The sequence below is a fragment of the Carassius gibelio genome, chromosome B11 (genome assembly GCF_023724105.1).
Source record: "Carassius gibelio isolate Cgi1373 ecotype wild population from Czech Republic chromosome B11, carGib1.2-hapl.c, whole genome shotgun sequence".
Lineage (NCBI taxonomy): Eukaryota > Metazoa > Chordata > Actinopteri > Cypriniformes > Cyprinidae > Carassius > Carassius gibelio.
In genome coordinates this window covers 16,385,159-16,410,918 of record NC_068406.1, presented here as the reverse complement: position 1 = coordinate 16,410,918, position 25,760 = coordinate 16,385,159, and the positions used below count along the sequence as shown (strand labels likewise).

The following is a 25,760-nucleotide window of genomic DNA, read 5'->3' as shown; positions in this document are numbered from 1 at the left end:
TTGTGCCATGTGTTTGCAATCCAAGATGTTGTTTAGGGGCAATGTGACTGACAACAGTGACACTGCACTTCTGTTATACAATGATATCCATTCCTGAACCCAGGAAGTCCTCTAATCCAGGTGCAAAATACACAATGCCTGCATGGATCCATAAAGATGTTTCAGTTGGTGAGTGACACAAGATTGTGGAACTGTTACTGGTCAGGGTGGTGTGGGGGCCGGGGCAGAAAACCCAAGCAGTTGGGGGTAGCAGTAGGTTTTTGGGGCAGCGCTCCAGTTCCAAGGAAAGAATCTTCCATGAAAGCAGGCCCTTATCTCTGCCTCACACAGCCAGCTGAGCGACTCTGTGTCATGAGGTACAGCTCAAAGAACCGCCTCTCTCTCCCTCTTCCTCTGCCTCGACTTCTTATTTTTATTTATATCCAAAGTTAGATTGTATTTGTTTCAGGTCACATATGTAAGCTTTATTGCCAACAAGTAGCTTTATTCGTAAGTAATCACATATCTCATCCTCAAGACTCTAAAATCATTTCTAGCCAAAAGTCTTATCCCAAAGATAAGTCAGAGTGAGAGAACAGAATGCTTCTTGTCTATGGGTTGCAGACTATAAGAGGAAATTTTTGAAAGTCTCTTACCAAGGCTTTGTTTATTTGATCAAAAAAATGTGAAAACAGTATATTTTTAATATTATCATAATTTGAAATATTTGTGTTCTGTTTCGATATATTTAAAAATTTAATTTATTACTGGCAAAGCTGAATTTTCAGCATCATTACTCTAGTCTTTAGTATCACATGATCCTTCAGAAATAATTCTAAAATGCTGATCTAGTGCTCAAGAAACATTTCTTGTTATTATTATTGTGGTACAGAAACAGTTTCTGTGGAACCTGTGATACAGTTTCTTCAGGATTCTTTGATATTTGATAAATGGAATGTTCAAAAGAACATCTTTATTTAAAATAGAAATCTTTTGTAAAATTATAAACTTAACTATCACTTTTCTTTATTTAATGCATTCTTGCTAAATAAACAAAAAAATAAAAATAAATAATAACTTGGTGACCCTAGACTTTTTAAAACCACAGTTGTTTCAGTTTGATCTTTGAAAACTGTCTTCATATTTGAGTGACTGTGTGTAATTCAAGTTGTACAAGAAAAGGTGAAATTATCTTAATGTTATGATAGCTTTATATATATATGTGTATGTGTGTGTGTCACTTGAATACACTTAAAAATAAAGGTGCTTTAAAAGGTTCTTCAAGCGATGCCATAGAAGAACCATTTTTGGTTCTACAAAGAACCATTCAGTAAAAAAGTTATTTAAAGAACCGTCTCTTTCTTACCTTTTTATAATCTGAAGAATCTTCTTTTGCCACAGACAACCTTTTGTGAAACAGAAAGGTTCTTCAGATATTAAAGGTTCTTTATGAAACCATTTAGAAAAAAAAATATTCTATGGCATCGCGAGATTCGTGAAGCACCTTTATTTTTAACAGTCTATAGTTCATAGAGAGAGTGATGTAAGTCAGGTGAAATTCTGAACTTTCAAAGAAGAGGATGTGTGTACTGACTGCAAACCCACAGCTCCCGAAAGTAATAGTGTGACTCAATGGTACCAGTTAAGTTTGTATGTGTTTTATGTTTTTGTGAGCTGAGTTAGTCGAAACCACGTTTCAGATGAGAAGAACTGGTCTCAGTATTCACTGTTACAACTTACAGTTTTGACCTCCACACCCTTAACTGACACAGAACAAGACACCTCCCATATGAGGACCTCATAGCAGGTTCTGCCCAAGTGTTTGCCTCTATATTTTGTACTTTGAAAGCCAAATCAATTATTAAAAGCTATCCTTACAAAACAGTACTGTACTGGTACAGTGGTATGGTGTCACATGTCTACACCACTGTACTTTGATATAATATAATACTGAATTATTAGGCTATTTAATGTATGATCAGAGCTGAGTAGATTCTTTCAAATTGTAGTCCATTACTGACTAATCATATTACTTTTAGTTTAATTTGGACCTAACTCATTTATCACATTTTAAAAAAGGATAATCTTGTACCATAGACCTATATATATATATATATATCTAAAACAAAGAGTAAGAAAAATATATTCCATTCTTTTTTATTAACAACAATGCATTAAACATTATATTAAGTCAAGGTTTCCCAAACTGTGGATCTGCAGGGGGTTTGTGAGTCTATTGAAGCTAATAACTGGATCATAAAAATGTTAAATTAAATAAGGGCCTAAAAATGTAAAGAGACGTACAGTGCATTAACTTATAGCCTTAGCCTGTGTTTAAGTCATCCGAGATCATTTTCACAAAAATTGATATGAAACAAGAGACTGTGAGTCAGCAATGTGATACAAGAGATGAGATACAAGAGACTTTAAAAACACACCATTAAAAAATGTATATTCATGGAGTAGCCTAATTTAAAATCTAATCTTGCAAATTTTCAAACAGCCTTTAAAGGTCATTCTGAACCTGTAAAGGTTATTTTTTTAAATCAAAAGAACTAACTGTACCTCTGTAAAACAAGTTTAGGCTGCCCATTTATTATAAAAAAGACAAAACAAACAACAACAACAAAATTATAGCTGTCATTTTTCTATTTGTGCTTGCACAATGGTAAAATTATGAAATATTTCAAGAATTTGCTGAATATTGTAATTTTGAAAGTTTAATTTAAAAAGCAACAATTTAACAAATAAATAAGTAAACAGCGCCATTTCATCGATTCATTCATACATTTGCTGAACATGGACACAGCGATTATCTAACAGCTGAATGGTGCCATTGACCAATCGGATTTTAGTAGCCTATTTCAGAATGAGCATAGGCTAATAATCTTAATTAGTGTTAATTTCCACATTTTTAAATGCCTTTTTATTTCAAGTCATATTCGAATATATAAATGATAGTATATTTAACTTAACTATATTAACCTAAATAAATGCTGAAAAAGTTGTTCATTGTTGGTCATTTTTGACCTACTTTAAAAACTGAAAACTGAAACTGAAAAATGCTATATGACGACTAGTATTTTCAAATAGCAGAGAGATCATATCATTTAAAACAGTCCAACAGTCCAAGTCTAACATTTCTGATAGCCTACACCACCTGTTTAGTTTAGCAAGGCGTTTGTTTACCTTACACTGCTACGGTGGTTAACCATTACCTATTTTGCCGTGTTTTCTTATGGATCCGTGATACGAACAGGACATTACAGTCTGAAATGCAGAATGCAGTCCTTCAGGACCTCCTTTCACTGAAAACAGCTTTGGTTATTTTTTATCATGACAGAGTGGAGCACACCACACTTGAAAGTCATTCTTATTGGAAACTCTGGGTGAGTGTCTGTCTTGTTTTGATGGTAAATCTACTTGTGAAGCATGGAGAGCCACATGCAATTCATAAAAGGCAATACGAACAACTTTTCCAGTATAGTCCGGAATACTGCTGTAAGAACAACAAAGATATGGATGCTACCATTTAGTATCACTATAATTTTTATGTTTCCGAAAGAATGTTATAGGCCTACCTTTATTCACCAAGTATGCATTATATTGATAAAAACTAAACTAAATAAATGTAAATTATTTTTGAAAGGACAGTAATGGCTACTGAAAATAATTTGAAAAACATGTTTCAAAGTGATTCCAATCCCATGAATACCAGTGTATTTTGATCTAAAAACAAAAGACCAATATACTGTTAAACAGAAATAAGGAAGTACAGAAAGAAACTAAAAGCAGTGTTATTCCCATGCTGGTGTTTCTAAAAATGTGAGAACATTTACAGAGGAAGCTGGTTCTGTATCATGTATAATTTCACAGTTAATTCTCTGGTCATTTAGTCTTCCCCGTTCTTTTTCTTTGAACAGAGTGGGAAAGTCTTCATTTATGAGCCGGTTCGTCCACCATCGCTTTACTAACTTGTATCGTGCCACAATCGGGGTAGATTTCCTTACGAAAGAAATCACTATTGATAAAAGATCAGTGATTCTTCAGGTGAGTTATACATTAAACCCCCAGTTTTTCAAAATGAAACCAACATTCACTTCATGTCGTACACAGGATCCACAGATCCAGTTTTCTTTACAGTAACACAGGTTACACCGAATAGGGCTCTACAAACTGTGTCATGCAATAATGCTCAGCTGTTCTTGCACCAGATCTGGGACACTGCAGGAACAGAGAGGTTTCACTCTCTGGGTACCACACTGTACCGTGGAGCTCACTGCTGCCTTCTAGTGTTTGATGTTACCTCATCCGTCTCCTTTGATGCACTAGACGTCTGGAAGAAAGAGTTCCTGGTGCAGGCATGTCCCTCGGACCCCTCTGCATTCCCTTTCATAGTCCTCGGCAATAAAATTGACCTGGATTATCGTGAGGTTAGTCATCAATATTGAATTACGAGGTATAAGATCTAATGACTTTGCTTTAGAACTGATGGAAGGCTTTAATTGACAGGTGTCTTCTAGCAAAGCCCAGCAGTGGTGCACTGAAATCGGAGCTGAATATTTTGAATGTAGTGCCAAGGAAGACATTTGCGTGGACACCACTTTTCACAGTGCGGCACGAGCAGCCCTGCAGTATGTGAGTTCAAGCTGTCTATAAACAAGACTAAATCAGGATTCGTTTTTGATCAGAGACTAGCCAGGGATAACTGAACATTTCATATATGGCTTGTACCAAAAAAGCAGAAGTGTTAAGTTATAGTTGTTTGTGCCACACTTTCTACAGCTCATAAGACACCATGTGGAAAATGGAGAGGACATCCAGATTACACAGAAACAACAGGAGAAGCAGCCAAATAAAAAATGCTATTGTTGAAGCAAAGCAAAAAACTGATGTGCTACTCTTCAGTGTTAAGGCCCGTTCACACCAAGAAGGATCATTATGATAACTGTAACAATAAATGTTCTTGTTCTGAGAAAAATGAAGTCTACAACTGCAATAAGAATAACTACACAGAAGAACAATATCTTTGGAATCACTTTCAGAACTTGATCTTCAAAACTACAAATCACTTTTTTTTTCAGCTGATGAATGCTAAACATTTTTGGAGTCAATCAGAATCCACCAAACTTTAAAGAGCTTGATTATTTAAAGTGGTGGACGATAACTGCAGTGCATGATTATAGTTATGTTGTCCATTGGTGTGGATGTTCATTTAGTTATGGTTTTCAGTGTGAATGGGCATTTAATCTATGGAATTATTAGGTTCCTGATAGGTTTGCTGAATTTTTATTTATTTATTGTAAAACTAGGTGCAAATGCACATCCTTTTAAAACACACTATTTGGAAAAAAAAGGAAAAATTAAAATGCAACAGTACAATGCCCAGTTTCACCAAGTTGAGAATGTCAAGCTGCTAAGAATATTTTAAATTTTTGTGAAAGATTTAAACAAAATGTTTCTCGTGATAAAATTTCTAGTTGACTAAAATGCTATTTTCATTTACTAAAACTAGCCATTTTAGTCTGTGTAAAACAAATTAAAGGATATTTTCGATTGATCTTGATTAATGTACGTGTAAAAAGACATGAAAATAAAACCTCACGAACTACTTCATTTAAATAATATATTCTGGGATATAATTCCTTTATTTCAACTGAAATAGCTCCATATTAAATGCAAACGAGTCAACTGGTTTATCTATTCAGCTTTCTGAAAAGTGTTCCATCAAATATAGCTACTCAAATTCACAACAATTCTGGAAGACACTGGGGTGGACAAAATCTCAGGATGTGCTGCATGAAACTAAAGAAATTAGTCAAAATTAATCAGCCAGACAGTTTATATTTCGGTTTCTTTTATAAGTCAAGACAAAAAAGGCAATCAGGAGATGACCAACATGTAAAAACGTCGTACAGGTAAATATATAAAAGGCCAGGACATCATCTTCACTTCTTGCATTATGAATGAACTATATTACAGTCGAATCCGAACTTGGCTTTCACCAAGAGTTACCCACATGAAGACATACAGGTATACACTGAAAATTTAGTTTGCATACCTCTCAGATAATCAAAGGTGGAAGAAAAAAAAAAAAGGAGAGAAAATGATCTTCATATGGACAACTTCCTTCACAATCTAGGGCAGAGAAAATTCTACAAAGTTGTGTTGTGAAAAAGTTAAGAGCACAAGCCAGAGGAAGGGAAAAAGTTGAGAGTTTACTTATAAACGGCGGTTTGGTAAGGTGAGGAAATAAAAAAACAAAAACCCAATGTTTTAGGATTTTTACACCTCAAGGTTTGGCGTACACACAGACAGAGTGGAAACAAGCGTAGATATACGCAGTAAACAAAGTAAAAGCCCTTCAGATGTTTACATCCTTTTCAGCTGTAACACATCACTCAACTTGAGCACAAATACAATGTAGTTCTTCGTGTAAAAGTACAAGACAAGAAAACGGCCCATCCAAAAGCCCTTCTTCCCACAAATCCTTAAACCAATGGGGATGGGCCAAGAATTAAAAAGAAAAAACAAAAGAGAAAAAAAATAATAGTGAAAAAAAACAGACATACAGGAGAAAAGCTTTAAAAATACAAAAATAAACTACACAAAAGATCTTCTCCATCATCGCTTGCTAATATTTTGGGAAGTTTTTTTTTTTCACCCAGTTTTTTTTTTTTTTTTGTATGGCAAATCTCAGTTCTAGCAAAATCTCTGCCAGTAATGTACTTCCATGGCCACGTCTTCATCTGCAGTTCTGCCTCTATTTCTGCTCAATGCAGATGTGCAGACTTAACCAGCAGGCTGGAGTCCAGAATGATTCCTTATGCAGATCTTATTTCACTAAAAATATCCCCTCTTGTCTGAGGACGAGTGCTTGATTTGTTCCCCCCCCCCCCCCTCCATTTCAGTTTCTTCCCCTCGCATGAAAATGAAATCGGTCATCTCCAGAAATCCTCCCGCGGTGTCCACACATTTAACGTGAATCGAAACTTCACACTGAAGTCCAGCGCAGAACAAAAGAGCGACTTCATTTAAGCCCAGCTGACAGAACAAACATAACGAATATCTTAAAACTGCTGTTTGACTTTGCTGAAGCAAGATATAGGTTTTGAAAGAAATGGTGGAGAGCAAAAAGGAAGACTCTACAATGGAAAACGCTAATTTTTTTTTTCTTTCTCCCACTCCAAGTATGTTGAAAAATATTCAAAAATAAGCAATGTGCTTTTCTCCATTCATACTATTAAAAAGAAAAATGCTTTCCCTAGAAATTGTATTCTGAAACACTATTTCCTTTGCAGGTTTTGATGGATGGTTGCGGTTGAAGTTGTGTTAGGGTAGTGTAAGTCTTTCTGGTCTTGGAGGACAGATGGAGAGAGGTGCTCACTGGTCCATTCTTGCTTTCTTCTGACCAATCCCTTTCCTGAAGTAAAATATACAAGCATTTTACTAATCAAACTTATTTCTAATACGGTTTAAAATTTTCAGGGACAGTAAGAAATGAACACCTTTATTTTACAAGGATGCATTAAATTGATTATATATTTATATGATGACATTAATAAAACAGTTTAATATCTTAAATATTTAATATGCTTAATATCATCTGTACACAGTGTTACTGGCTGATTTTATGGATCATGTGACACTAAAGAATGAAGTAACGGCTGCTGAAAATTCAGCCTTGCCATCACAGAAATACATTACAGTGAGCATTAAAAAGGAAAACAGCTTAAATTGTAATATTTAACATTAATACTGTATTTTGAACAAAGGCACTCTTCTAATCCTGGCGACACTCACGTATCTGGTGAAGAAACTGCTCTCTTTGGGGCAGGCTTTGCAGAAAGGCCATCTTTGTTAGACTCTACAAAGCAAGAGGCGAAACAAATCCATTGTTAAAAATCTACCTCGTCACTGCCTGAAACAAAAACCTTTTTTTTTTTTGCAGCTTTGAAAACCTTTACCTTGCAGCCATCGCACTTGTGTGGCCGGGCCATAACCTTTCTCGTTGCGTGCAGCGATGCGGAAGATGATGGCGGGTTTGGTGGTGTAGTCTATGTGGGCGTTGGACAGGCTAGAGGACAGGACCAGGCAGGAAGGATTTGGCCCACAGTAAACACGCATGAAGGCAAGCTGGGCCGGGGTCGAGGGTTTCGCCTCGGTGGTCTGGCTGCTCTGGATAGCCAGATACACAGAGTACTCCGTGATCTTTCCTGATGTCACGGATGGAGGCTCCCATGTAAGGTGTGCACCGTCTGGACTCTAAGGAGAAAGAGAATTAAAGAAAGGATATTTTTAATAGTCTTATGTTCATAAAATATTTTCTTTGATTCTTTGAATAATATGTCTTTACTATCACTTTATACATTTCACATCCTTGCTGAATAAAATTATTCATTTCTTCTTCATTTACTTACCCCAAACTTTTAAACAGTAGTGTAGGCTATATTGTAACACAATTTCTATTTTTATTTTCAATTTTTTATATATTAAGCAGCACAACTGTTTCCAACACTGATTATAAATCAGCATATTAGAATGATTTCTGAAGGATGTGACCCTGAAGACTGGAGTAATGAAGCTGAAAATTCAGCTCTGCTTCACAGAAATAAATTGTATTTTAAATTATATTTTAATAGAAAACTTATTTTAAATTGCAATAATATTTCACAAAATTACAGTTTCTTCTGTATTTTTGATCAAACAGAAGAAGAATCTTCTATAAAAATTTTAAATCTTACTGATCTCAAACTTTGAACAGCAATTGGTTAAACATTTTTAAAGAAATATATTAAAACATACTAAATTAAACATTAAAGTTAATTAATTACATCCGTTTAGTGTATTGAATAATTCTAAATGCAACTGAAAGCATATTAAATGGGCTAAACAATCATTCATTTAAACTTTTCCTTAAATCTTTGAAAATCAGAAGTCTGTAAAAATATTTGTTTTGTAAAAATTAAGGCCTTATTCCCATTTAAAAAAATGTCCTTTATTATAAAACCATATGTAACGAGGGAAAGTGCAAACCTTGCTGATCTTTATGGCACACGGTGCCCCTGGGAAGCCAGGTAAACAGGTCTTAAAAGCAGATATTTCAGAAAAGGCTCCACGGCCACATGTGTTTATTCCTGCCACTCTGAACTTATAGGCCGTCCCCGGCTGAAGGTCCACCCTCTTCATCTGGCTGTAGTCAGGGATTGTGCCAGAATCATCCTGCAGCATAATTCACAAGTTCTGTCAGTTTACCTACTTCAACAAACAAGCAATGACACAAGGTCTTAAAATATAGTGGTTAGAAGTAGAATCTGACTGTGACTCACCTCAACATAAGCGGCGTCATCTGCAGGCATGTAGAAATGTGTTACAACCATATTGGTCACTTTGACAATGCCAACATCAAACCACTGGTTTTCTTTCTTCACTTGAGGTTTGATGGTAACAGTGGGGGGGGTTTGTTTCTGTGGGGGGAAAAACAGAAAACCGGATTTTTAAATATTTTTTCGCACTTCAGTGCATATTACTGTGATTCTTTACCCATGAAACTTACCGCAGCCTCAATACCATTGGCCACTTCAGTCAGAGCAGCAGCTGCCTGCATCTTAGCAGGACTGGCAACCACCGCAGAGGCTAATGTGATGGATGGAGCCAAAGCTACCAAGGAAATAAACAGAATTAATGGAAATAAACAGCAAATTTGTCGTAACATCTTTATTTAAATAAATGTTTTTTATTTATTTATCTGTAAGCAGCCTATTCACAGCTCACATTCAAACCAAGTAGCTTTAAGTTGGTTAACGCGGTAAATAAGCGGTATGCATGACCAACCAAATGTGACTGAACTTTATAGAATTTTTTTTTTTTAAGCAGTTGAGTTACTGCATAATTCAACTATAATAACGGTTCAAAACGACTACTATTTTTAAAAAGTCAAACTTCACACATACTCTCTGCTGAGGTGCTAGGCAGCAGTCGGACTACTGTATTTGTGGCAGCGGCGGCGATCTCGTTGTGTCCATTGCTTTCTGAAGAGGGGTCATTTAGGCTGTCAGCTGGAGCCAAGCCCTCAGTGGGCAGTGCAGCCTGGGCAGCAGCTTGCTGCTGGGCTGCCTGAAGCTGCTGCTGCTGCTGAACCAAAGCTGCTAGTTCCTGCTGGGTCAAAACAATGGGTATGGTGTGGGTCTGCTGGTCACCTCTGGCATCACCTGAGCCTGACAAGGGAATGAGACAGAATGAGCTCTGACCGAATATGAACATGTGCAGGTCATAGGTGGGAATTTTGCAGGTAGATAAAGGTGACTCACTCATAACAGCCTGCTGTGCTGCTTGCAGTACAGCCTGAATGGCAAGGGCTTGTGCCTCTTCTGTCGCTGCAGCCTGGGCCGCTGCCTCTGCGGCTGCCGTGACGGCCAGCTCCTCTTCGGTCAGACCCGTCACCATCAGCGTTGTGGGTTGCCCGTCTGACATCAGCTCTGGTGGCAAGGCCAGCACCTCGGCTTGTGATGCTGATGCTGCCTCTATACCCTCCATCTATTTTTTTTTTAATAAAAAGTTATATAAGGTATAGTTCACCCAAAAATCTAAATTCTGTCATTAATTACTCATGTCGTTCCAAACCCATAAGACCTTCGTTCATCTTTGAAACACAAATTAAGATACATTTGATGAAATCCAAGAGCTTTCTGATCCTGCATTGACAGAAAAATTTAACATTTTGATGGCGGATTGTAATCCTGAAAGGATTGTGTGTTCATGAAACGCATGTAACTGAAAATAAATTATTACAGTTTTAAATGTGCATCTGACTACAAATAGCCTGGGATTACACAATTGCAGGTTTCAAACAGAGATTGTGACAAAGAAGCAATATGGATTGCAGTTTAAGTTATAAAAAGTAAATATTGAATATTGGTCTGTCTTTGCAATAACTGTAAATTGTACAGTTAGAATGTGTCTGACTGTACCTCGGCTGTCGGTAGCTGCTCCTGAGAGGGTTCTCCCTCTGCCATGCTAGAAGCATCATGTTCCATGGGCACTGCCCCTTCCTCCGCCTGGCTCTCTGCCTGCATGGCTACAGCTACGGCTTCTCCCTGGAAGTCACTCGGCAACGAGGCTGCCTCCGCCTGGAAGTCCCTTGGCATTGCTTCTACCCCCGTTTCAGCCTGGCCTTCTGCCTGCAAAGACTCTGCCACAGAGCTCTCCATAACAACCGGCTCAGCTCCAGCCTCTGAGGATGACTCCGTGATTGAAGAGATGGACTACAGGAAAAGGACAGAGAAAGAAAACCTGCTGATGTTATAAATGCCTCTCTTTTCAACCCTACATTTTTTCTTATTCAATTTTATGTTAATAAAATAGAAGCACAATATTTAGATCTCAAAATACAGGCCACTCACCGGAACAGCAGGTCCTGGTAGAGGTGTGGCCTGTGTGACTATAGTAATGGCTCTGTTTTGAGGCGCTGTAGTGGACGGCAGGCCTTCTGTACTGCTGGTAGTTTCTGATGCCTCACCACTCTGTTGGGCTAAAAATACAAAAATTGTTACTATCATCTTTTAAAAAGGACATAAAAAGGACAAATTGCAAGAAATAAGAAAAAATTAATCTTGGGTCTCATTCACTAATTTGTGCATGAAATCTGTGTACACATTCTGAGCACCTTTACAATTATGTTAAGAGGAAATTCTATACATGGATACTTCATCTAAATAAATGTGTACCGTTTTCAACACTGAAAATATATATTATTTTTAAGCACCAAATCAGCATTTTAGAATGATGAAGGATCTTGTGATACTGAAGACTGTAATGACTGCTGAATAAATGACATAAAACTATTCAAATAGAAACTTTTGAATTATAATATTTCACAATATTAGCATGTTTACTGTATTTCTGATCAAATAAAAATGCAGCCTCGCCGAGTATAAGAGACTTCTTTTAAAACCATTAAAACTTTCCAGGCCACCCTTAACAACAGCCTAAGACATTCTATAAGAAATTCTATACATAGATATTTCAACTTAAATGTATATGAGAAAAGCCATATATGGCCAGTTTGGAGGCAAATGTTTAATGCAAATCACTAGCCTCAGGCACAGTCATTTATTTAAAATACTCAAACTTCAATAATGTTAGAAGGAAGAAATTCCATGAACAACTTATGCAAATGTATTTCTTGTGAGTTAGGATGTTTGTGTGCATATAAATACAAATAACCCCACACAATTATTAGCGAATGAGACCCATAATTTGTAAATATTAGAAATGTGAAGATTTAAAAATAGAGTGGAAATCCAAAATACCCGTTTCCTCATCTGTCTCCATACTGCAGGTTGCAGTGGTTGCCGTGTTTGTCGTGCCCGTCTCGTGAGTTTCACAGGGTGGGTTTGAGCAGACCTTCTGCACCGTTCCCGTTTGATTTCCGCCCATGTTAGATGAGGCTGTGGTTGCCGTGTTTGTCGTGCCCGTCTCGTGGGTCTCACAGGGTGGGTTTGAGCAGACCTTCTGCACCGTTCCCGTTTGATTTCCGCCCATGTTAGATGACGCTGTGGTTGCTGTGTTTGTCGTGCCTGTCTCGTGAGTTTCACAAGGTGGGTTTGAGCAGACCTTTTGCACCATTCCCGTTTGATTTCCGCCCATGTTAGATGACGCTGTGGTTGCAGTGTTGGTGGTGCCCGTCTCGTGGGTCTCACAGGGTGGGTTTGAGCAGACCTTCTGGACAGTGCCAGCAGGAGCTGTGCCCATATTTGAAGATGCTGTGGATGCTGTATTGGTGGTGCCCGTTTCATGGGTTTCACATGGGGGGTTGGAGCAGACCCTCTGTACAGTGCCCATGTTGGCAGATGCTGTGGTGGCAGTGTTTGTTGTACCCGTTTCATGTGTTTCACAGGGTGGGTTGGAGCACACTAAAGTAGCACTGCCAGAAGCATCACCTGCACCAGACTCAGTAGAGGTGGGCTGCTCAGAGGTGGGAGAGGCCAGAAAGGAAACAGGCAGATCTTGGCCAGGCTGAGCCTCCACACCACTGGGTGTTGTTATCAGAGTCACCTGGGTGGGCTTAAGAAAGGACGACACAAGATTAGTGACTACAGATTATGCTATATTTTTCAGTAAATTAAGTAAATGTGTGAAATAAATATTTTGATATTATTAGCATATAGTTTAACATTTTTTATTACATTTAATATTCATATCAAATAAATATATATATATTTATGTTCATAAAGTGTTCATAAAGAAATTTATAATCTCATTAAGATTTCGGTTTTAAATAAATTATGTGCTTTTGAACTTTTCTATCAAAGAATCCAGAAAAATGTATCCCAGATTTTTGTTTTTTACCCTAATCAGCATATTAGAAACAATTCTGAAAGATCATGTGACACTGAGTATAAGAGACTTGTAAAACTAACAATAGTGTACATAATGATGATTAATATTGCCATCATATAAGACATTAAATTAGCCATATCAGTTCATTACTACACAAGATGAAGAAATGGTGGTTTATAGGTAGAAAATTTATTAATTACTACAAAAACTATTTCAGTAAGTAATTATTTATAAAATATGTAAAAGTATACTTGCATAATAACAAAAAAATAAATAAAAGTATCTCCAAAAATTAAGAAATAATATACAATTGCTATCAAAACAATCTGAAAAGATGATGTGGTCCTAACCTGCATTGAGGAAGTGACCGTGTTCAGGTTGCTTTGGGCAACTGACACAGCGGTAGCATTTATGACCTGGCTGGAGAGGGTGGCAATCGTGCCCAGAGTGGTGATGGGAGTTGCCAGGGTGGCATTGGCACTGGCTAAGCTTCCTCCAGCTAAGCTAGTAGAAACTGTTCCTGTGACTGTGCCAAGAGTTGTTACACCTTGGAAAGAGAACAGACACGGTGAGAGGAAAATACTTTAATCATTCATAATAGAGGTTGCATAATTACACTTGGCACAGAGACACATGCAGCCTTTTAACAATGAACGTTAACTTTTGACTTTTTTAGGCTAATATCCTTACCAGTTGTTCCCTTCACAACTAGTGTTGTAACAGTTGGCTTGACCCCAGATACTGGAGACACGAGACGCACTCCTCCCATCGGCACAGTGCGAAGGATGGTTCCCGGCTGACCAGGAGCTCCCTTTAGAACAACCTTCAGAAAAGAAAGGTAAGAATACGGACTTCAAATGATTCAACGCCATCATCTTTTCCATTTTGCACCAGATAATCTGAACCCCAATACCTGTGTTAGGCCTTGCTGGCCAGCTGCTGTACCAATCTTAGGCATTGCTGTAATGATTTTGCCAGGAGTTCCTGTTCCAGATGTCATCACCTTTGTGGTGATGATGGTAATAGGACTCTTCACCCCTGTACTACTGGTCACACCTACAACAGAAAACAGAAGCTCAGTATATCAAAAGACAAAAGGACTTCTTGACAAGATAACTTATTTCTTAACCTGCAGCTCCCTGCTGTAGAGCAGACATGGGGATTGTTTTAAAAATTGTGGTGGTGCCCGGTTTGGTGGTGGTAGTGGGGGACATGCCACTGATGCCCAAGATTTTTCCTGTGCCACCTGCTTGACTGGTGGTGATTATGGTGGTTGGTTTTCCATCCGCAGATGTTACCAGCTTCAGAATGGTGCCGGGTGGGAGGTGACCCTTAGTCTATGAAATAAGAATGACATTGAAGTTCAGATCATTTCAAATTATAATTAATGGGTCTCAGAAACTTAAAACTAGTTATACTATAGGTTCGATGTACCTGTATAATCTGAGTCAATGGGTTGGAGGAGGCCTGTCCCGTCACAGCAGATGTCTGCACTGGTTTGGTCTGTACCACTGACACAACCTTGCCCAAGCTGGAGATCTTAAAAAAAAAAAAAAAAGATTAAAGAAATAAAACCATGTTCATTCAATCTTTTTACCTTTCAAATGTTTTCTACGCCAGATTTTAAAACTGTACCAAGTTTCCTCCCATGGAAAGCGGGCTCTTGACAAGAGTGATGGTCTTGGTGACTCCGCCCACCACCGTGGTCATAACCTGAGCCTGCTGGGCTACGGTAACTGTGCCAGACTTGTGCACGGTGATGATGGGCCGAGCAGCTGTAGTGGGACTGGACACTGTTGGAGTGGCCACCTGTGCAGCCGCAGTCTTCAGCATGCGAGTGGCAGGGTTGCTTACCTACGACAAAATAATCGTGGGCCACGAGATTAGTGCTGGCCAAGACTGCAACATAAACAACTTCTCACAAAAACATAGAATTTCATATATAAATATATAATAAAACTGACATGTGTTTACAGAAGCGTATTCTGGTGAATGCAAGTTTCGAGTTCAGCTTCTCCAATCAACAGTTTAGAGCCGGAACCATGTAAGTTTTGAGTCTTATTTCTTTAATATAAGCATTACACTATACGGTACTATAGATATTAAGATATGTAATATTTGAAGGAAGTATCTTATGTTCACATTTTTTTAAAATTAAAATTAAAAAATTCCCGTGATGGCAAAGCAGAATTTTCAGCAGCCATTTCTCCAGTCTTCAGTGTTGCATGATCCTTCAGAAATCATTCTGATATGTGGATTTTTGCTCAAGACGCATTCATTATCGTTATCAATGTTGAAAACTGTTACGGTCCTTAATTTTTACAGAAACAGAGATCCTTTTTTTATTTATTGTATTATTCTTTGATGAGTAGAACAGCCATAAATTATCTTTAGATAAATTTAATAAAACACTGCTAATTAATAAAATAACTCTAATCAGGAGTGTATTTTTGCAAATAATAGAAAAAAAATAGGTTGAACATGAGAAATAAAGTCCAAGGAGCAAGAGGCAATATGAAGGACTACACACAGTGACAATCTTAAGATAATTACCATGACGGGTGATGCCACTTTAACTGTGCTGGACCCAGGTGTCACAGCCACCGTTTTAACAATTGTGGCCCCAGGCGGCACATTGAGAACAGTGGCTCCAGGGGAAGGAGGGATTTTCTGTGTGGCTGCAGCAGCTGCGGCCAAAGCTGCCATTCCACTCATCTGAGGGCTGCTGCCGATGGGCTACAAAAAGACAAAAGAAAAACACCTATTTGAATAAAACAATTTATAAGACATCAACAGTTTTATAGTTTTTTTTTTTGTTTCATACCGTTCCTTGAGTGGTCTGTGTTGGCACTACCATGCGAACACCTGCAGGAAGTGATGTCACAGTGACTGGGGACTTTCCGTCCTGGGTGGCCTGTCGCACAGTGACAATTGACGTCCCAGTGCCTGACTGAGGGGCTGCAACTTTCAGAATAGCTTAAATAAAAAATGAAACGTGTTAAACTCCACCTTTCATGAGGATGAATAAAATTAAGCTACTAATAACTGAACAAATCTGTACCTGGTCCACGAGCTGTTGAGGCAGCCATGGGACTTGCAGGTGTGCTGGGCAGAACTGAAGCAGCCTGGGGCACGAGGGTGATGCCACTTTGCGGCAGACTCTGAGCAGACGGAGCAGCTGCAGCAGGCGCTGGACTCTTAGGAGAGTTTCCAGGGAGGGAGGGAGCTGCGTTGAGGGCTGGTGATGTGGCAGCAGTGGCTGATGGGATATCATATTTCTGAAGCTGAAGCAGGTACATGTCTGCTGTAGACACCGCTCCCCAGCTAACCTCCAGAGAGTTTGTGTTGGCCCGGACAAGCTGTACCCGTGAAGGAGGATTAGGTCGCTCTGCAAAAAAAAATAAAAACATATGACTCAGTGTGAAACATTTTATGCATTTGGGTATTTTATGAAGCAGTTTAGCTGTGTCAGAAATACCCCATACTGCACCCACCTGTTTCCAGGTACCACAGGTCTTTGCAGCACACCTGATTGTTCCAAGCTTTGCGGTACCCATCACGTCCACTCCAAACATAAAGTCTGTTGTTAATAGCAACAGAACAATGTCCTGCTCGTGCACGTGGTATGCTGTCCTCCAAAGTGTCCATCAAAACAGTCTCCCATGTCAAGGTGTCTTAAATTAAAAGAAACGTTTTTTTTTAAGGATTTGGCAACTATAAATCAAATTGGACTCAATTCCAAAGTCCTACCGTTTTACAGATAATAGTATCACAATACCAAGCTTCCTGTAGATAACACGATATTTCACAATCCTTAATACCAATTTCTAAATACGTCTTTACTAATAATTACGTAAAGAGGCAATAATTAAGAAACAGAACAAAGATTTGTTTGTAATAACAGTTTCATTTATATTAACAACATTAAAGACAACAGTATCAGGCTGCATTCACACTTAATGCACAAACTAGACCTATTGAGTCAATAATCTGTACTCGATTACTTTTTTTTTTTCAGTATTTTTGTACTAGCACACAAGTTCGGGGTCACTACAGTTTTTTTTTTTAATCTGAAGGAAATTCATCCTCGTATTTAAATATGCATCAAATAAATTCTGTAACTTTGAACTTTATATTTAGAGAATCCTGAACAAATGCATCACAGTTTCCACAAATATATTAAGCGGTACACTTTTCATAACAGAAAATAAGAAATGTTTTTTGTGCACCAAATCAGTATATCAGAATGATTTATGAAGGACTGTGTGACACTAAAGACTGAAATAGTGGCTGCTAAAATTTCAGCTTTGCCTTCATAAAAAAATACATTAAAATGGAGATCAGTTCTTTTAAATTATGTTTTACTATATGACTGTTTTCGCTGCATTTTTGATCGAAGATTTTTGTAATACTACATGTTCAAACATACCCATGTTCAGGCAGGCCAGTGTGTTTGTACACTTCCATTCCTTCTCATGTGTGGCCACCTTCACATCATCCATCACTAAGGGAACCCAGCCACCAAAAACATACATTCTGCAGACAAAACAAATAAAAGGATTAAAAGGGCAGTTATGCCATTGTTTGCATTTAGGGAATTCCCTGTAGATACAATTCTGGATTACACTGAGGGTGCTTTCACACCTGGTCCCTTGTTGTGGAACCTGGCACGTTTCCCCCTTAGCTCGGTTTGTTTGGACATAAGTGAACACAACCATCGTGCTCGGATCCACGCCAAAACAATCGGTCGATTAATAACGAACTCTGGAACGGTTTGGTTGTAATGAGAAAGCAATCCAATCCAAAGAACCAGGCTATATCACAATATATGATGGGTAATTACCTAAGTTCTGAGAAAAGCCTCAAAATGAACCTTTGAATCTTTGTGGGTGAGCATGTCTTCTTCAAAATCAAAGCACACGTTTAAATTTTATAATGCCGTTTTACTGCTCTACTTAGTAAGTGCATTTTTAAAAAAAAATCCAGATGAACCCAGGTAAATAAATATAATGACGGCTATGAAATAAAACCAACAATTAGCTTGCAAAGCTGTGAAAGCGATCTGAGTGGAATCAGGGAAAATACATTTTGACCAATGAGGGAACGGTTTACTCGCACATGACTTGTGTTAATGAATTTGGTCCATTTATAAACTTCATCGTGTGAAAGTGAACCACACCAAGAATAAAAAGCAACATTGTAATATTTTAAATCCCTGTTCTGGAACAAAGCACTCGTTCTACAGGTGTGAAAGCACCCTGAAACTCACTTGTTTGTAATCGTGGTGGCTGAGTGAAGGCTACGGGGCAGGGGAGCTGTGCCGCTTATTGCAGGCTTGTTCCAGGTCAGTGTATCTGTAAAGCAACGAATGGCCTAATTATTGCTTAACCTAATTGATTGGTTGAATTAATTGTATGACAAACAGCAAAGAGATAATTTCATACCAATATCCAATGTCCAAAGATCTCCCAAACGGCAACCACTCATTCCTCCATATATAACAAGACGTGACTTCTTAGTAGCTTTTTCAGTATAAACTACAGCAGTGTGGCTCTCTCTTGGAGGTGGAAGTGCTCCATATGTGACCGGTATATCCCAGCCCATAACGCTGGAGCCCGGGCGCAGCTCGAGGGTATAAAGGTCATTCAAATATCTGGAAGCACATGTGAGTGAGTCTATGAACCTAATAATATACAAATATTTATTTACTGACCACACTGTTATACAGCAGGAAATAAATAATACCTGGGAATGTTGTTCTTGGGGTCTTCACTGTCATTGGCAAGCCCCCCAAAAAGATAGCACTTGTTGCCCACAATAGAAAAACTGTGGCCCAGGCGAGGACATGGTGGTGCTCCATTTTTAGGGGCTTTTGGTTTCAACTTTTTCCACTCCCATCTGCTTGCCTGAATATAGTAACCATAGGAAGATGTTATAAAACACTAGGCACTTGACAAACACTTGACAACGATACATAACTCAAACTAAATAAATATGAGTCACACACTAACAGACTTCCACGTCAGTCAAAACAAACTCAGACAGAAACATTGCTTGGACACACATAAATAAAAATAAAACAATAAAATGGGAGCTCAGACAGAAATACTTAATTATGTGTTACACTGAATATTTGAAATGTATGGCATTTGAAGATGCAGAAGTCAACAAACACACAAACAAACACAGAATCATTTTGAAACCAAATAAATACATGATTATAATCATATGTTTTGTACAAGTTCTTCAAGCAATGGACAGCATACTTCGCCTTTAGGATCACATATATAATAAGACGCGTTTCCACCGCAGGAACTTTACCCAGGAACTAGGGACTTTGGCCTGGTAATTGGTTTGTTTCCACCGCAGGAACTAAAAGTTCCGGGTAAAAAAATGCCCCTCAGAAAGTCCCTGCTGGCGAGGTGGTACTTTTTCAAAGTTTAGGAACTTTCGTGGGCGGGACTTTGGTGCTAAACATCCTGATTGGTTGAGTTCACGCAGCATTGGTTGAGTTCAACCACCATTTATTCGGATCAACATTTTCAAAATATTACTGTTATTGTGTCATGAAATGTAATTTTAAAAGTATTTCAGGCGAGAATGTAGTTGTTTAAAACTCAAATCTGTTGTTAATTTATAAAGACAGCGCCTGTTTAAAAATGTGTTTCGCCGATCTCAGAGAGCAGCCTCACCTCGGCAAGACCTTCTGATGTGTGCCGCTGGCTCTAATGTCTCTTTAGTGGTTAAACATAAAATATAATTCAGCTGCGGAGTAAATCTAACTGGTTTTCTTTGGTCTGTATTCAATTTATCTATATGTTAAAATGAAAATAAAAAAGGCAAGTCTATAATATTTTGTTTCATTGTAATGGCTGTATATAACGTTACACATATCCCTAAACTAAGTACATTTCTGCAGCTGTTATTAAGTTTAAATGAAAACGAAAGGAGGCAGTTGTATTTGATATCCTATTTCGTTTTATTGTAAATATACAGTAAGGAAAAATGCAGTAGCCAAGAAGAGCTGACTGAAGTTATCAAGTACGCTGCTGTTTATAGATTTCAATAAAAGGATGCACGTCCAAAATCAGCGTCCTTGTTTTTTTTTTTAATCAGCGGTACTTTGTATTGAGAAACGCGCGCAGACCTACGTCACCAGTCTATTTGCCTAATCTTCCCGGTACTTTACACCGTGGTGGAAACACAGAAAGCAACAGGTCTGGGGGGAAAAAGTTCCTGAGAAAAAAAGTTCCTGGTACAAATGTTCCGGGTAATTTCAGTGGAAACGCGGCAATATATTTCTGCCTCATTCAGTGTTCTGGGCCTGAAGTGCACTAGCACACTCACTTTTGCCACGAAAGTGGAAATATGTCTAATGTGTGCTCTAAAAAGATGGCTCAAAATATCAAACATATTTTACAAATCAATCAACAAGATGGAGCATAATCCGAAGCTAAAAATTCAGAAACTGTGCCCATCATACACTATGTAATTTTCTGTGAAATCGGTCAACTCTTGACTGGCCAAAATCAGCAGGCGAGCTAGAACTTTCAGCATCTAGCGCTGAATACTTTAGTTTGCAAATCTGGGCAAAAGTTTTCTTGTGTCTTCCAGCTTTTAGTCACATAAGAGAGTGTTTTAAAGAACTTTTTCTCACCTGTAACTCATAAAGGTCATTGCTGTACTTTCCATATTCCACCATTCCACCAAACACTAATAAACGTGTGCCATCACATACGAAACCATAAGCTGCACAGCCGGGAGGAATGTCTCCACGAACAGCTGGTATGAACCACTGGTTTGTTGCTGAGAAAGAAAGAAATGTTTCATTACTCTGTCAATACTCAGTGATAAGGTGCAGATAACTTGCAATAACATTCTCTTGCAGTTTTAAAGCCAAGGTGAATAAAACACACTTTATAAATTTAAACCACTAATAGTCTAAATAAATTAGACAGTAGCACAAAATTCAAAGACAAAGGAAGACTTGACTAATACATGAACAATAAATCACACCATTAGATGAGGTATTAAAAGAACACAAGCTTTAAATCCACAATGAAACTGAAGTAGCAATAGATGTTTTTTTTTTTATCATATTGTGTTTAAAGAAAAAGAACAAAAACGGAGGGTAAGGACTTTATTAGGATCTATAACATGCATTTAGAAAATAAATAGAGACAGAGTGAACTTGTATTATTTCATGTCAATTTTGAAGTTGAAAGTGAGAAGAGCAGACTGTATATTTTTTACATTTGTTATATACTGAACTTTTTTTTTTTTTTTTTTTTAAAGGCGAGTGTAACACTAAAGTTTAGTGTTATTCTGTAACAGGAAGAGAAATTTACCGAATTGCAATTCACAGAACTGAAAGGTCACTACAGAGGAACTAGACTGTTAAGCTTCAGCGGGTGGGCGACTGTGTGATAAATTAGATCTTTCTGGGGAAATTAACTCCTTCACTGTAATCCTCAAAATTAAACTTTTTTATTTTTTATCAAATATCATAAAACATTTCTGGAGATACCTACCGGCACGGCACTGTCTAATCCAGAGCATCTTAATTTCAACAATGCTACTAATGTCACTGTGGGCTCAACAGTCAAAAAAAAAAAAAAAACATAACAAAAAGGTGCACGTGCAGGAGGGGGCGTGCGCGTGACGCGGCCAACGTCCATTTTTGTTTTCTGGCGCCTTTTTTTATTTTCCCAGCTTACGAGCTGCAAGCGAAACGGCAATGAACTCGCCGATTATTTTATAAACACATACTATTCATATATGTAATATAAGATGCTGTTCTTCGAAATGCAGAAAAATGTACGACTGTAACTTCAAGTTAAGTCGAATCTTCGTCGTTGCGCGCAAGAAATATGAGGTGTAGTGACAAGCTAAACACAAACAGCCCATTTAACGTCGATTTGCAAAAGTGATGTAGCTTGTACGCTTATACACACGTTCCTCAAATAAAAACATTTTCCTTACCAGTATTATATACGTGCAGCTCGTCAACGATCCCTTCGTTTCCTCCGCCGAAAACGACCATCAGCTCCTTGATGGCTACGGCTCTGTGCCCGTGTCTCGGCCGGGGGACCGGCCCGGACCATCCCAGAACCCGCTTCCATCGCGGCTGCAGCGGAGCTCCGGTGGATCCAGGCACAGCGGCTCCGGGGGACGTCATGTCCTTCTACTGAGGAAAAAGGCAATGCACTTCAGCGACTCTTAGCCACCAATATGAGTTTCTTAGCGCTCAAATCAGTGACAATATAGCACAACATAGAATAAGAATAGTATACATTAACACATTTTGAATATGGATAAAAAAATAGTATAACATTACAGCGGTGCCATCAAAACCCCAAACGCTGTGAGTTATTCAGAAGTTTGATTAATTCAGCAAAGCCGCCATTTTGGCGCTTGTAGACGAGCTGAAAGCCGACAAGCTAACGTCAGTCTAAATACCGGCCACAGCAAGTTCAGCCTCGATCACTTTATATACCAAACACCACATAGCACCACGTTCTAGTTTAAAAACTCACATCCCAAAATTACATTAGGCAGTTAAATGTCCCTGATGCAGAAAGAGTATCAAAACCATGGAAGTCGCCATCTTGAAACAAGCCTCCGCCAGTCTGAAAAATGGCGGAGCGGCAAATAAAAACAATTAATTTCCGTCAACTAAATATCAAGTGTAAGTGAATCAACGGGTTACTAACTGCTACATAAACAATACTCAAACCTCCATCTGCGAAATACCTCGAAGGTACACAAACATACAAAATCAAAGATTAACAATCGAAACCCAGTCCCCATTTGCTACAGAAGGCTATTTTCATGCCCCTCTCTGGGAGTCGCCATCTTGTCAGCCACTCAAAATAACAACAATACTACATTTTAAGCGTGCAGTTTGATTCCAGTGCAGCGCAAAATAAAGCCATCGTCATGGTGCTGCAGTTTCTAAGCGGTCTGATCATTTAATCGAGACTTTTACGTGTGCATAATATTGATGCAGCGCAACTTAAACACACACACCTAGCCTCGTTCAACCAAATGATCCACACATAAATGCGTACGCGCGAATACACCCCGATACATACTATGAGAAGATACGCCCGCGCAAGTCTCCCCCAAGCGAAAACTACAGACGGGATGAATTTTGTTTAATTCATGCCGTCCCGGTGTAAGCAGCCATCTTGTTGTCAAATCAACCCACTAGCGGCTCCCACAAGAAAAATGGCGGCTAAGTTGGTGTTCGCCATCATAAAATACACATTTCGGCTCAATGCATTCTCTACACAAAAAGTCACACGTACGATATTTGTGTTGCAATATCCGAAATACTGTTTTGCTGATCTGTTTTTGAAACGATTGCCCAGGTTCACCCAAATCCGTTAAGAAGTGTCCCCTCTCATGCCTGCCTGGAAGCCGCCATGTTCTTCAAAGTGTACAGCCACCAGTAACGAAGATGGCTGAATTACGACGTCCCTCTCTAGAGCTGTTCGGAAAACACTCTCTCACAGCTCAGATATACAGTCTTGTATTTCTTAAGCAGTTATTTTATAGTTATCATACCCTATAGGCATGTCTCTGAGATCTGCTAAAACTATTCCGCCAATTTCTACTCATTTTATACACTTTATATATTAAGGGCTTATTGTCCCACACTAAAGATGGCGACATAAGTCGAAGTTTATTGTTGGATATTCGTTGTCTGACATTTTTATTTGTGTGTAACGTTTCCAAAATATGAATGATACAATTATTATTACGTTCGAAACAAAGAGGAATCTGCAAGTTAACCACGCATGAATGAACACAGCGCTTCTAAAGTATTTTCTTGAAGTGACGCCCCCTTAGTGGAGTTCTTCCAGTGATGACATTACTTTATTATCGACTGCATTGAGCCAATTTTGTTATCTTCCTAGAATAGAAACTTTGTTAGATTTTTTTAAGGAGAGTTGCTTTGGATAAATGCATCAGCCAAATGCATAAATGTAATTATGATTGGGTTTTCTTAAAATGGAGTGGCAAAGGCGAGGCAGAAATTATATAATGATAAAATATGCATTACAAACTGTTTAATGGAATTTGGCATGTTAAATAAAACATTAAATTACATCATAATTTATTGCGTTAAAACTATTAGGCTATAATGCTGCAGTTACGTCCAAGGGTGGTCTGTTTGGAAAAAAAAACTGATTTTGTTACAACTCAAACACAACTAAATATGCATTTTAAAGCAAAAATATATATATAATTTTTAAAAGTGAGCAAATATTTTCACCCCATAAAATAACATTTCAACTGCTGCAGTTAAAAGACACCACTTGTCACTGCAAATTAAGAATGGCAAGTTTAGATAATTATTGGATTAAATATATGGTAAATAGTTTATATGTCTAAGAAATGAGTGTTTGTTTGTTCTATTTAAAGTGTTGGGTAGATTACTGTTCGCAATTTCCATTCTGTTCAGTAGGCTAATATATATAGTTACACTGTATAGCTTAACATGATCCAATTCTATTTAATTTCTATTTTTGTTTTAAATATTTTATAATTATCTATACTAATTACTAATTATCTATAGTAGTAAGAAACTTAATTACAACTACGTATACTTACTGTCTGTTTCTTAGTTATTTCAGTTTTTTATGCTAGGTGGCACTGTAGCATCTCTTAATTTTCAATACACATTGTTTCTGCATTCTGCTCGATTATTAGCATAATACTGAATAATAAATACATTGTAGTTGACAAAGTTTTACAGGCAGTAGGTGATAGGAAATAATAACAATTTTTGAAATTATTACTATTATTATTATTATTAAAGAAATGCATAGATATTGGCAAGTGTGAGGTGCAGAGTTTGTGATATTGACAAAATATTTTCTGAAACATTACCAGGGTCTTTTCTCCTTTTATTCTCCATTTAATCCATTTAGATATTAAAGACATTTCATTTGTCTCATTTTGTTTGTCTTTTCTACAGGCAACTGTGGTATTCTAGAGGCTCTAAATACAAACTTTTCTGTTGATTATCCATCAAAAGTAAAGCAATCAGTTCAAATTGTATGCGTCCCTGTACTAATGTACTTATGGAATCGGATTAAACACATTGGAGAACTACTGATGCTCTAAAAATAATCTTTTCACCAATGCTTTATAACTAAAAAGAAACATAGCATAATATTTAGTTGTATCTAGCTACAACATAGTATATATAGTTTCTGCTGGTTTTCATTATTGTGTTTATTTTATAAATTGAGAATAAACAATAGCGATAACCATTCTGTAATACCTTCACAGTGTGTGTTTGCAATTCTCAAGGTTGCATTGCAACTGCAACTGTGTTTCAGATGCCTTATAAAGAGGCTTGTGATCATTAACTTTGTAGAAGACTCCTCCCTCTTCTGGTCGTGTTGCGTTGTCAACGTTAATCACTG

General features: G+C 37.9%; 2 protein-coding genes across 9 annotated transcripts; one reads left to right on the top strand and one right to left on the bottom strand.

Moving 5' to 3' along the window:
- The first annotated feature begins 3,145 nt into the window (after nt 1–3,145).
- On the top strand, nt 3,146–4,960 carry si:dkey-13a21.4 (uncharacterized protein LOC494576 homolog). 2 transcript variants are annotated; one of them, XM_052568873.1, is made up of 5 exons: nt 3,146–3,368; nt 3,903–4,029; nt 4,194–4,412; nt 4,492–4,613; nt 4,765–4,960. In XM_052568873.1, exons 1-5 carry the CDS (start codon nt 3,316–3,318, stop codon nt 4,769–4,771), a joined length of 528 nt encoding a protein of 175 aa, XP_052424833.1. In that variant the 5' UTR covers nt 3,146–3,315; the 3' UTR covers nt 4,772–4,960. The 2 variants fall into 2 exon arrangements, with proteins under 2 accessions (XP_052424833.1, XP_052424832.1); XM_052568872.1 differs by having other exon boundaries at nt 3,149–3,368; nt 4,492–4,617.
- An 859-nt stretch (nt 4,961–5,819) lies between these two features.
- On the bottom strand, nt 5,820–24,135 carry LOC127968024 (host cell factor 1). Of its 7 annotated transcripts, none has more exons than XM_052568871.1 (28): nt 24,087–24,135; nt 22,303–22,507; nt 20,978–21,126; nt 19,066–19,226; nt 18,765–18,973; nt 18,590–18,674; nt 17,750–17,856; nt 16,815–16,994; nt 16,382–16,708; nt 16,145–16,296; nt 15,874–16,056; nt 14,956–15,174; nt 14,755–14,859; nt 14,450–14,657; nt 14,234–14,376; nt 14,011–14,143; nt 13,671–13,867; nt 12,291–13,044; nt 11,382–11,509; nt 10,950–11,243; nt 10,290–10,515; nt 9,933–10,196; nt 9,536–9,639; nt 9,309–9,446; nt 9,016–9,201; nt 7,947–8,244; nt 7,783–7,846; nt 5,820–7,402 (listed from the first exon to the last, which is right to left on the bottom strand). In XM_052568871.1, the coding sequence occupies exons 2-28, from the start codon at nt 22,496–22,498 to the stop codon at nt 7,363–7,365; spliced, it is 5,250 nt and encodes a 1,749-aa protein (XP_052424831.1). In that variant the 5' UTR covers nt 22,499–22,507; nt 24,087–24,135; the 3' UTR covers nt 5,820–7,362. The 7 variants fall into 7 exon arrangements, with proteins under 7 accessions (XP_052424831.1, XP_052424824.1, XP_052424830.1 ...); XM_052568864.1 differs by lacking the exon at nt 24,087–24,135 and adding an exon at nt 23,631–23,821; XM_052568870.1 differs by lacking the exon at nt 24,087–24,135 and adding an exon at nt 23,415–23,544.
- Between the last annotated feature and the right edge of the window lie 1,625 nt (nt 24,136–25,760).

Coding starts and splice junctions, on each gene's coding strand:
- LOC127968024 (XM_052568871.1), bottom strand. CDS start 22,498: ATGACGTCCCCCGGAGCCGCTGTGCCTGGATCCACCGGAGCTCCGCTG. Junction 8,245..9,015: donor GTGCCATAAAGATCAGCAAG/GTTTGCACTTTC, acceptor CTTTCTCCTTAG/AGTCCAGACGGTGCACACCT. Junction 7,403..7,782: donor GCAGTTTCTTCACCAGATAC/GTGAGTGTCGCC, acceptor ATTTTACTTCAG/GAAAGGGATTGGTCAGAAGA.
- si:dkey-13a21.4 (XM_052568872.1), top strand. CDS start 3,316: ATGACAGAGTGGAGCACACCACACTTGAAAGTCATTCTTATTGGAAAC. Junction 3,369..3,902: donor ATTCTTATTGGAAACTCTGG/GTGAGTGTCTGT, acceptor TTCTTTGAACAG/AGTGGGAAAGTCTTCATTTA. Junction 4,618..4,764: donor CACGAGCAGCCCTGCAGTAT/GTGAGTTCAAGC, acceptor CACTTTCTACAG/CTCATAAGACACCATGTGGA.